Source organism: Bactrocera neohumeralis, chromosome 4 (assembly GCF_024586455.1).
Source record: "Bactrocera neohumeralis isolate Rockhampton chromosome 4, APGP_CSIRO_Bneo_wtdbg2-racon-allhic-juicebox.fasta_v2, whole genome shotgun sequence".
Classification (NCBI taxonomy): Eukaryota; Metazoa; Arthropoda; class Insecta; order Diptera; family Tephritidae; genus Bactrocera; species Bactrocera neohumeralis.
In genome coordinates, this window is record NC_065921.1 from 89,885,689 (window position 1) to 89,897,692 (window position 12,004).

General features: G+C 39.6%; 1 protein-coding gene across 1 annotated transcript; it reads right to left on the reverse strand.

Moving 5' to 3' along the window:
• Window positions 1-6,396: 6,396 nt before the first annotated feature.
• Window positions 6,397-8,979, reverse strand: LOC126756188 (odorant receptor 10a). Its single transcript, XM_050469047.1, has 7 exons — window positions 8,540-8,979; window positions 8,249-8,435; window positions 7,931-8,112; window positions 7,601-7,785; window positions 7,325-7,423; window positions 6,912-7,064; window positions 6,397-6,842 (listed from the first exon to the last, which is right to left on the reverse strand). Exons 1-7 carry the CDS (start codon window positions 8,883-8,885, stop codon window positions 6,792-6,794), a joined length of 1,203 nt encoding a protein of 400 aa, XP_050325004.1. The 5' UTR covers window positions 8,886-8,979; the 3' UTR covers window positions 6,397-6,791.
• Window positions 8,980-12,004: the final 3,025 nt, after the last annotated feature.

Here is a 12,004-nt window from a genome sequence, read left to right on the forward strand (position 1 = left end):
TGAAAAATATCCAACGTTATTCAATTCAGGCTTTAATTTCATTTTTAATTTCCAAACGCATAATTTGTTCTATTTTTCAACTGGCTTCTTCTCATTGAGTCTTGTCGCCCCAAAGGTTTGACATGGAGTAAAACAAAGTTCGTTGGCGCTAAGTTTTGTAAGTGAATCAAAAAGTTAAAGCGGACAAGGGTTTGCAATGAATGCTCAAAATGTTAAAGGAAAGTGCAATGAGAAAGTGTATTTTTACTACTCTGCAGCAGTTGCTCATTTTATATTTGTTGTCTTTATAGAGGAGTGCTAAGCAAAGATACAACATGGAGCTTTGGTCGCTGACTTGTAGCTTCGCTTAGTTAAGTAGAGACTTTATGCTTCTTTATTTCTTTAATTTACTTCGTACTTAAAATTCTTTTTCATGGTGTGGAGAAATTGTTTTTCGACTTGTTCGATTTGAATAGTAAACATTGACACTTATACTCATTAATAAGTATTTCTCAACTTTAGTATATAATAATTTTAATAACTGTGGGAATTTCGAAGTAGGGAATCTACCACAATTCAGAGGCTCATACATTTCCATTTTGTTACAGTAAAATTAGGCGTAAAGAATTTCTAATATGCCTTGCCGCTTTCTAATTGCGCAATTTCGCAGTCTCTAAGATTATTTCAAGAAGCATGTTGTAGTTGTTTCCTGCTTCCGACTCTCCCACCGCTCGTTCGTTGCGTTTACGTTGAAATCACACTCTAACAGCTTCTGACATATTCAACGACACGTAAAAGTCTGTTACAGTCTGTTGCATAGTGTTGCCAGTAAAAAGAGATGACACAAGTTATGAGTCAACAACAACATGACAACACCACAGCGACAGCTGTGACACACAGCATTTGCATAGAGGAGACGGGGCTACCCTCAGGGGCGGATCGAGAGTAGAAATTTGGGGGGGGAACTATATGATTTTGTACTTGGAACTCAAAATCCTTTTCTTCGCGGAGTGTCACTTATGATGGAAACAATGTATAACTTTCAACTTTTGGGGAGAGGAACTCTCCTCAATTTCTCCCCCGTGGATCCGCCCCTGGCTACCCTCCTGACACTGGCCGATGTGCCTGTAAGAGGCGAGCAGGCGGCTGAAGTGAAGAGCCTGCTGACAGAAAAACAGGCATGGAGCGCCTGTCATTGGCGGCTGTCGATGACTTCCATTCTTTATTTCCGTTCTTTAATTAAAATTTATGCGATGACGCGTACAAGTTTTGCATTACAAGTGGCATGCTGTTTGCGGGCGTGTGGCAATGGTATACTTTGTTGCTAAATTTGTTGTTCTATTTTGAATTTGATTCCGGTGTGGGAAGTGGTGTTGTATTCCTATTTGTTGTTCATTTTGTTATCGACACAAAGTGAGTTAAAGTTATGTCAAAACAAATATTTGTTTTGCAACAATGCCTGTGGCATGCGACATGTGGTATGCAAAACAGTTATTTAGTGTTGCTTTCTTGTAAACAAATATTTTATGTTGTGCTAAGGGCAAAGTGTAGCATAGAATTCACGCGGCTAGAAACAAACGGGAAGGAATTGAAAATTAATGTGGCAAAAAGTGTTTAATTTCCTCCCCAAAATATTTGCGCTTGGCATTTTTCATTATTGGTTCAAAACATTGCAGCTTATAAGGGACTTTGGTGTGAACGGTTCGAACCAACTTCTACGAAATGCATTGCGATAAATAAAATCGCGCTTCTTTTGTAAATTGTCCAACGAACCGCTTTTCTTTTGAATGCCCTTTGCCAAGAAGTAGCTAGTTTTGACGCGGCGTTGGTAAAATGAGGTTCCTGTTACGACAACAACTTTGCATTTGGGTTGACAATGCTGCGCTGGTGCCCCAAGCGTACGAGCGCAGCGCAACTTTTTCAATTATAATGTCTTTTGTTATTTTCTTTCGATGTTTTTCCGTTTGGCGATTGGCCGCTGGCTGTTTGCGACCGTTAAGTATGCGAGGAGTACGCAAAAGTCGGAACGCCGGAGTTGCCACATCTTGCCAGCAAGACATTTTGAGCAGCAGCGGCACACAACAACAACAAGAGCTATTAATAATAATTAGCAGAGACTGCAGACAATGCAGACAAAATGAACTCAGCAAAGTTGAGAAAAGTAAAGTTTGGGAAATGATGGAGTTGCGTGCCCAAGTAAATTTAAGTGCACAGCGAAGATGCTAAAGCAAATGAAATGATATTGCTTCCAGCTGTTTGCGCAGTTAATTTTACATGACATGTACATACTTGTATATCCAATTTTTTTTTAGTAATTGAGCGGTATTACATAAGCATATTAATTGTTGTCATAAATGTCTGCCAAGCAACTGCCATCCTTTGGCACGCCCCCGCCCGCCGCGCAGCACCAGCTCGAGCATGCAACATTGTCCAGCGTTAAACGAAATTAAGCTTGAGCTGTCATAAAACAAGGCATGAAATTGGATTTATCCGCACTCCAGCAACATAATGGAGTATAAACTACATGGTCATTGTTGGGTGCTTTACTACCGTTACAAGTTTTGTGATAAATTGCATTTATATTCATGTCTCAGGCAAAACTATGCCAACAAACTAGCAACCGTCTGCCATGTTTACACATGTGTATGGGTGAGTGTGTGTGGCAGTTGTCACACGACTCCTTATCTTCAGCTGCCTTCTGTGCCGAAGCAATTTTATTTGCACCCTGTTTGCCACTCGCCTTACGCTGCTGCGACTTTGTGGCTTTATGTGGCATTTGTGTTATTTTTGTAGACATTGTGTGCGTGCGAACAGTAAATCCACTGGACAGACACTGTGCTAATGTTTAGAGGTGCTGGAAATGAAGACAGTAGGTAGCTTGAGCGAAAAGCCCATAGGCTGCCATCCGAATCCTGTTGTGCTGCAACACTTGAAAACTTTGCAGCACATTGTGTATGTGTGGGTACTGTGCACTGAATCGGCATGCCGGTTAGTGCTACGAGTGATAAATTAGGTGCTGGAGCGGCTACTGTGGCTTTTCGACTGCTGCTGCTGTGCGGCAGCGTGCTGTTGATTGAAATATACGAGCTGGTAAACTGTGTGCAATTTGAAGCATTAAAGTTGTGATAAATATGAGTTTGCTTAGGCTTTTCAAGTCGATGTCAAGGACACAAAATCGGGTAATTGGCGTCATATGAAGTCACCAATTTCAACAGCGCCACCTTTTACAGCATAGCCGGTCCTATCTCTCCCATAATGTGTCAGATGCTGTGTTTCAACTTCGACTTTCAAGCTTGTAAGCACTGCATATACTACAATTTTCACATCAGCACTCTACTGATTAAACGTTTAAATAAGCGAATTTTAGTTAGTTACCAGCAAAATAGCGAATTATTCAAAATGAAAGTTTAACGTAAATACATATGTACATACATAAGTTGCATGTTTATTTAAGTTTCCCGAGTTATAATTGCTTTACTTTGTCATCAACGCATACAAATTTGTGTAATTCCTGCGCATTAAGCTCACAAATAGTGCCAGCGTGCCATGGCGTATGAGTAACTCTTGCTGTGAATTAACATATCTGGCCAACGAGTGTTTTCAAGCTGCCATAATAATTACAAGCGAAGCTCACAGCCACACCCTCTTCCTCCGTGTGTTGGCTGTCCACTGCCTTTGCGCCACCTATGTGGTAAACAACATTTCGCTGCAACAACAAAGCAAACAAGACTAATAAATTTAGCGTTGACAGGTCGTAAAAACGAGAAACCAACACAAACGACAAACGCGTCGCATACAATTTAAGGGAGTTTAAAGCGTGTGCAGCGAATATATGAGTTCCAACAAAATGGTAATTATGCTGCAATAATGAGCGTGCAGCGCTGTTGTTGCAGCGGCAAGCGCGGTGAATGCATCCGACCAATAAACAAGAACAAAAACAAACGCCACTTTGCTCCACATAAGCAAAGTGCAAATTTGGTTTGGTTTACAGTGGTGGATGGTTGAGGAGGAGGGTGCAGCTGCCGCGGCGGTGAAATGTTGTTGGTCGAGGGGGAGCACGCGGTGTTGAATAATGGCGTATTTGCCATGCATAAAATGCATGAAATAATTCTGTTTGGAACTCTGCAATTGGGCAGCGGCATAAAGATGGGTGAGCGTTTGTCCAGGTGAGCGACGTGCGGCCTAAGGCAAGCAATTGGATCTGCGTAGTTTGATTGAATAAATTTGTTTTCATGTTGAACTGCGTTTAGTTTTGAGTGTTCAACATTGCGTTTTCGAATTGCATCACCATCAATACTAAACCTTTAGCATTTTACAGTTTCAAATAGAAAAGGTATATAGCGCAACTTTTTATTGACTTTGTAAATGCTGTTGGATTTAAAAACAGGAATCTTTATACCTAAAAGGTATATCAATGTATGGATTCTACTGCCTGGCACATTCTTAAAGGGAAACTATCGTAAGTCCATCCCTAGGAGAAGATCCCAAATCTTGGGGGTGTTATATTCTACGTTTCAACAAAGAACCGAATGAGTCCACAAAACCGGATTTTGAGCGTCCCTTGCCCCCTGTGTTGTTAAAAATATTGTTAGTGCTTAATTTAATTTTAGATTATTTTTGATGAAAATATACAGAATATATTAACTTTGCCGCATTTACATTTTAATGACACTTTAATGATAGGAGAAACAAGTCATTGCTAAACATTCGCACCAAAACATAAGGCGGTGAAACAGAAACTGTGACGCATAAAAAAAATTTGAAAATATTTACTCAAAAACGAAAAATACAGCATAAAGAGTGCAAAAGTTGTTACATACAAGCACACATATGTTTGCCGCAACGCACGCCAGTGATTTTGAAGGACATCAAGGCGGCGAGCTTGTGCAACTTGCTGTTTAATCTTGCATCTGATTTAGTAGTGGTGGCCTTTTTCGGAGCAAACCTTGTGTTGTTTTGTTACTAGTTTGTTTTTAATTATGAAGCACTCACTTCAAGGCGTACGTGGGGAATACATGACGTACCAATGAACTTATAAATATGCCTCGTGAAATGCCAACTTATTCCATCTAGATGATAATCAGTTGAAATGTAATTTACTCTCAAAAGCTTTCAAAAAATAAAATAAATAAATAATAAAAATAAATAAATAAATAATGAATAGTAACAACCAAGTAGTAGGCGGCCTCACAAAAGCTCAAACGTACGGCTACTGTGAACATAAAAGGTTTAAATCGTAAGATGTGTACAATGAGCACAGCCTTACTTTCAAATGTGTATTTTGAAATAGAAACTGCCGGTACTACTTTAAATTTAATTTTTACCCCCTTCATGCTCAGCTCCTTTTAAATTATGGCAATTATTCTTGCATTAACTTTGCGCCGCCGCCAGAGAATCCGTTCATTCAAATTGCTCCCGCACGCGCCACAAATGAACGTTATCAACCCTCACGTGCCTACGCTTATTTACACCAAAACACACACACACACACAGACGTATGCATGTACGCACTTCACCAGCGACATGAATTTCAATACGAAAGGCACAAAAACTCAGCCAACCAAAATTTTGTATGGAAAATTATTAAATTTGTTTTTGTAAAATTGCTGTAAAAGCACGCATAATTGTTGTAATTGATTTATTTAACTTGACATTTCAGTCTGTAATTACATTAATGCTTACAGATAAGCCACCGAAGCCACCGCAAATGTTCCACAATCGGTTTATTAAAAATATTCTCGGAATTAAGAGAGATTCCATGAAAATATATTTTCGCCCACAATTTAAACATATTTAGTGCCACATATACACCTTGCCACCGTAGGCTGCAATCCCTTGGCGGAGGCGTAAACAAATTGTTCTGCGAACACTAAACTGCGCTACACATACAAACTTACAAGTAAAATGTTTAAATTTGTTTTCCCAATCATGAATGCTTTTGCATTAACTTGCTCCTTAGGAGAGAGCTATGTGGATCATAATCAAGTACTTGTGAGCAACGTTCAGTTTGGAAGCAATTTTAAATGCAGCTCTCTATTACTATTGAACGTTCAGCTTTCCTGCTATGCTCCTTAACTTTTGGCCAGGCTGCCTATTAATTATCCCATCCATTCAATCGACAGCCTGGCGCATCTGCTGCAAGTGCTAAACAGGTGTTTCAAGTAAATGAAAGTTAAGAGTTGCGTTTTAGCCTAGAATGGAAGAGGTCGCTAAAAATTTTAATGAAAATTGCAATTCAAAATAGTTCCCTATAATTACTTTAGTGATTAACTCATTTGAAGCCGTTACTGGCATGTAAAAAGTGTCTGAAAAACGACGCTTAAAGAGAGCTGCATGGTTTTGCATATTAATTTTTTTTATTTGTAATTAAAATGCATAAGCTAAATGAAAAAATCGCAATAATAAAACCATAATAAATTCATATTTACTCGAATGAACTTTAATTATGTGCTACAACATTTATTTAACATACTACGTACACTTATTTTATTTGTTTTTAATTTTTTAATAGGAAAGTGTTTTTGCTTTCAATACACTACTGAGTAACGGTTACACAACCTCAATTCCGTGTAGTAATATCGGATAAGAATCAAATACAAATAACATTTAATCTGTGTATGCTAATTACCACTGGTTGTTTGTAATTACTAATAAAAAAAGAGCTTAAAAAATCAGCGTGGCGTATACGTTACATTTAGCCCAGTTGAGCTACTGCAGTGCGACAAGAATTAAATTTAATGCGTTGCCATTATCGCTGTAAGTTATTTACAAGCGATTAAGCTCATTGTTTGCCACAGATTTTATTCTATCATTCATTTGAAAGAGGAGGCTAAAGCTATAATCGAACCAGATGTCTGCAGTATCTGTGGAGTAGACAAAATGCAATGCCAAAAATTGGTGTGAGCTCTCAACTTTCATAGTGCACAATTTACCGACGTGAATGTGATTAGCGAGGGCGCAAAGAATGGCACTGACATGTTGATGGCACGCTGCGAACGCATAATTATCATCAGCACATAGCGACGCAGTCTGGGGTTGCAGGCATGCCAATCACAGCCGAATGCCACGGTGGCCAATTGAACGCTCTGCAAAGGGAAGTTAAATGCTCAAATAAAATCTGTTAACTTTACACAGCATGACATGACTCTTAATTAAACAAAATATAAAAAAAATATAAAACATGTTGTATTGGGTAGTCGAAAAAGTCTTTTCGTATTTCTAATCAAATTTCAACTTATTTTTTTTTTTAAATGATACTAATAAATAAATAAAAAAATATAAAAAATACATTGACAAAGTGAACACGATGGGTGGGTAGTTATATTATTTTTGCTAGAATATTTACGCTCTCCGCCACCATGCTGCCGCCATAGCAGTAAATGAAGAGCTGACCCAAAACTGCGATGGTATAGCCAATGTAGATGACAATGCCGAAGCCGGTAAACTAAAAAATAATTAAAAAGGCTTAACCCTTGCATTTTGTGGAGCGAAGAGCAGAGCAACCAAATGTGTAAGTGTGTATCTGCTACTTTGCTCAACGCGCTATTAAATCTTAGTCTGCGTAACAGTTGACCTGAGTAGGTTAACGTGTCCTGAAGCAGACTTAAATACCCTGACATACCGTCATAAGGTCAAATATGCTCGCTCCAATCACCAGACCAGCAGAGACAAAGTGCGCCAGTGTGATGACAGTGTAACGTTTGCAGAAGAAGCGCGTTAACTCGATAATATCATTGTGGCGCTTTATGAATTGCACTAAACGCCACTCCAGCACGGTGGACTCCTCCGTTGTTAAGCTGAGTTGGTCTGAAAAAGTAAGTTATTGCTATTGCTGCTGCATGTGCATTATAATTTTTACTTTCTTCAAGCGCTGTCGCACATTTTTAATTACCTCAAATCTCTGTAACAACATTAAGACATGTGTTTCTTCTGAACTATTTCGTTCACTCACCAAAGTGTATGATAGACTTCAAATCGTTCTGCAACAGTTCGAGCAGGGCCGCTGTATTCGAACAGAATTCGAAGTAAAATGCATCACAGCCGCCGTACATGAAGATCGTAATGTAGCCCGTGTAGGCGGTGAATATGTAGGTTAGCGGAAAGTAGGGCGCGTGCAGTAGAAATGACGGCATGCTGTAATGAGAAAATGCAGATACTCAACTTAGTAGCTGCTTGTTGCAGCCGCGCACACACACGCATAGCTAAACGCCGCCTGGAGGCTTCGTATGCCATGTGACAAGCGCGCAGGCACTCACTCACGCACACTCACGTCATATTGAATGGCAGCTTCCACATGGGCTCTTGTCCTTGTATATAGAGTATCAGAGTCATTAGCAACGGCTTGAGATTGTACGAGGTGCACGTGATGAAGCCCATAACGAATGGTATGAAATTGAGACGTGCTGCCGTAACGGCGTGCGCGCGTACAATATGCTTCTTAACGGTATTTATTGACACTGTAAAATTTGAGCGCAAAGATGAGCGCGTAAAAAAGAAGAATTCAAATACCAAGCCTGAAAATCACACAATCAAAATACTTGGCACAACGCTAAGAGCTCACCGTTGCGTTCATACACCAAGTCACGCATCCGCTTTAGCACCCATGCCAAATCCTTGCGGTAGTAATAGATCAAAGCCATTTTGAGTAATGTCACCGCCGAGGTACCGGCAGGACAGAGTGTGTCCAAAGCGAGTTCCAGATCGGTCTTCAGCACCGTGCAGCCCGCATGGATCTCGGTAAAGACTCCAATAGTCAAAATTATGAGATTCACCCAAGCCCATACATTGGATGCATTCGGCGCACTTGTGTCCAGCGGCCAAAAGCCCAGCGCACCGAGACACAATTTCGGCACATAGAAATAATAATCGCGCAGTGGAAATGTACGCGAAAGAAATCTGAAGTTCATTTAGTAAAGCTGGTGAACGCACGTCCAATGAGTTTACCGTGATACTCAAATTGAAACTTGTCAATTTAATGCGCGCGCTTAATCTGATTATATTTTGTGTGGAAAGTATGCGTTTTATATTCTTAATTGGTGCATGCTTGCATACTCGAGGGCTGCCAATCGTTGAAATTATGGCAAATCACTTAATTGCATAATTACGTAATCACCGTTATTAACAAGTTTTGAAAGTTTTCGCGAATTTGCGCATCTAACAGTTTTGCGGCTGCCCATTACAAAGCGTAATTATTTGATGTTGCAAGGCTGCGACATGGAGGACGTAATTAAAAGTTGGTCCGTTGAATAACCGTCACTGCAATTCACCTCATTTGGCTTGCTGCGTGAACTAGTGAAAACGATCAAACTTCGCCTCTTTCCCTTGGTTGATGTCCAGCTTGCTGAAAATTCTATTTATGGTACAGTAAGCGGTAGAACGGACTTAGCTTGAACTTGAGATGAAGGGCTTATCACAATGAAATTCGCCGAAATTGCAAAGCGCAAAAATAATACAAAGACCACCTTAACAAAGTTTCTCTGTTCAATTGAAACGTTTGAACTTGTTGATCTATGATATAACGGAATACTGAAGACCCATGCAACACTTTTAGCCAGATAACAAGGTTAAGTGAAGGGAAAATTAGCGATGAAGCTAATCAACGAAGAGGCGGAAACCAAACTACGAAAACTACGTTCGGCTACCCAGTCAGCCGACCTAGGCTAAGGTCAGTGGAAAATGGAAAACGCGCAGACTTTATGCTTTGCAGCGCTTCGGACTCAAACAAGCATTGTTTGCATTGCGTACTATGCAAATCGTGTGAGTCTCTTGCAGTGGTTTGCTTGAATGGATGAGCTGTTTAGCTTTTAGAAGTCGCATCCGCTGTGTTCGTCGGTCAAAGGACTAGGCCAAACTGGGTATTTCGAACGAATAATCTTGCGAAATAGCTTACTACAAAGGATTTAAAAGTGCCAAGCGTGTTTAAATTCCACACGTGTTAACAGCGGGCACAAGCATCAGCAATTTTCGCTTAAATATAAATCTGCTAATTTGCTTTTTACGGAAATTATTCCCTCAATTTAAAGGCTTCACACTCTATTTGAAGTTTTTGCTACTTTTTGGTGGAGAAAACGAATGTGTTGATTAAATGACACATACATATGTACACAAAAAAAATCTCAACATGGAAAGAAGAAGAAGAAATAATAAGAGAAGGACTAAGCTTCTGCCACCTGTTTCTTTAATAACCATCTCAAACCAGTTTCCGCTTTTCCGCTTATCGGCGATTAAAAGCTGCTCCGTTGTAAATCATTATCCGTCAAACATATGTTTGCTAGTAATCCCTGCAGCAGCAGAGCACAAAGCAAAAAAATTCCATGCCACAAACACATATACGAGTATGTGACTCCATTTGTCTTCACTTACCTTCCCATATTAAACTCCTGCTTACTATATACAATATAAGAATGCGTATATAAGTATGAATATATAAACAAGCGGAAGGCTGCCAACACACACGAGTCTAAAGAAATCCATTATTCATAAATATCGTCTTTGCGATATGAAACGAAAGAAAAAAGCTAACAAATATAATAAATAAAGGAGGACGGAGTTCGGTTGCAACCGATTATTATATAATCTCACGATTTGCGAATTAGAGGGATGAAAATACTTCTAGTGGTTGATGGTTAACGGTGTTACATTTAAATTCAATCGAGTTGAATATTCGGAAATCGATTCCGTCGTGTTGATGATCTCTCTCGATTAGTTTACCGCGTTATAAACAATCGTTAGCTGAACTAAAGTATTTTACTCTTCACAACAGTTGGCGTTGGTAAAAAAACAAATGCTGGAGCGTCAGGGCCTGTGCAGAGCTTTTGGCAAGCAAAACCGCCACAACCTGTTACCACTGAAAGAGCGTTCTGGCAAGGCATATTGTCATATGGATGTGAAGGCGGGAGGGCGTTAATACCAGCCGGGACGGAAAACAAAGTGTTACTCCAAGATTGTGCTTGGGTCGCACCATACGTTAATCCATTGGCAAAAAGTGACAAGTGTTGGAGTAAAATACAATGTGCGCTTATAAAAGTAGATCTCTGCATATATTTACATATCAATATTGGTCACGCATTGCTAACCGCCTACAATGAATTCGCTGGGATGCTTCTTAGAAATAGTGACCGGCTAGTTCCTTTATTGCTTGACTCCCACTAATTTCGTTTAACCTTTTTATTTGGATGTTTACGCAGACGATATGACCGGGAACACAAAAAAATTAATTGAGGTCGTCTGGTCATTTGTTTAAGAATTATTGAAAGTGCTACAAAAAATAACTGTTTCGCTGCGGTAATGGCGATTTTATGGCGATTGTGTTGATAAAAAATCTTCACGTTGTATAAATCTAGGAAAACAATGTATGTATATCGATTCGATTTGCAGTTGCAGTTATATCGACCAGTCCGAGTCAAATTTGATCAGAAGCTACAAAATATAAGAGTATTAGCAACAGTTCTTCGCACGCTTTCGCCACAGTCACTTCGGAAATAGGTACTTCGTCGTTATTTTCCCATCCGACATAGATGAAAGTTGTTATGTCGCCTGTCATGTTTAATTAAAATATCGCCAATGAAGGAACATACATATTTCAGCACCGAGCAGCAAACGAATGCCAATGAGCCACAAATTATAATCAAGCTCGCAGCACTAATAAAAAAATAACAATAATCTAATTTAAACAAGTTGGAGAACCAAATTGTGCGGACTATTTTCTAACGAACCCACGTCACATGCAGAATTCAACCACACACGCACACATACATACGTGAATTCATGCGTGTCAGTGACGAAAATACAGCTTAGCAAATAAGTAACGGTGCCTTAGGAATACAAAATAACGGATATATGTAATTGTCGAAAAGGCGAAAATGCGCGGCGTGCTGGTTACTGAACCGTTAAGCTATGCCATACATTGCAATCTCTCTTTGGTTGTGCCGCTCTCGTTGCTGGGCAGTTTTTAAGAATGAGCTGATTAAATTTTGTGTTTTCCTAGATTTGATTATTGAAGAAAAAAGCTATCAAATAGGGAGAC

Bases quoted from the DNA above. Each gene is read 5' to 3' on its own strand.
- LOC126756188 (XM_050469047.1), bottom strand. From the start codon at position 8,885: ATGAACTTCAGATTTCTTTCGCGTACATTTCCACTGCGCGATTATTAT. The intron at 8,436-8,539 runs GTGAGCTCTTAG...CAAATTTTACAG, and splicing joins CTTGGTGTATGAACGCAACG to TGTCAATAAATACCGTTAAG. The intron at 7,065-7,324 runs GTAAATATTCTA...TTCCCTTTGCAG, and splicing joins GCAGCATGGTGGCGGAGAGC to AGCGTTCAATTGGCCACCGT.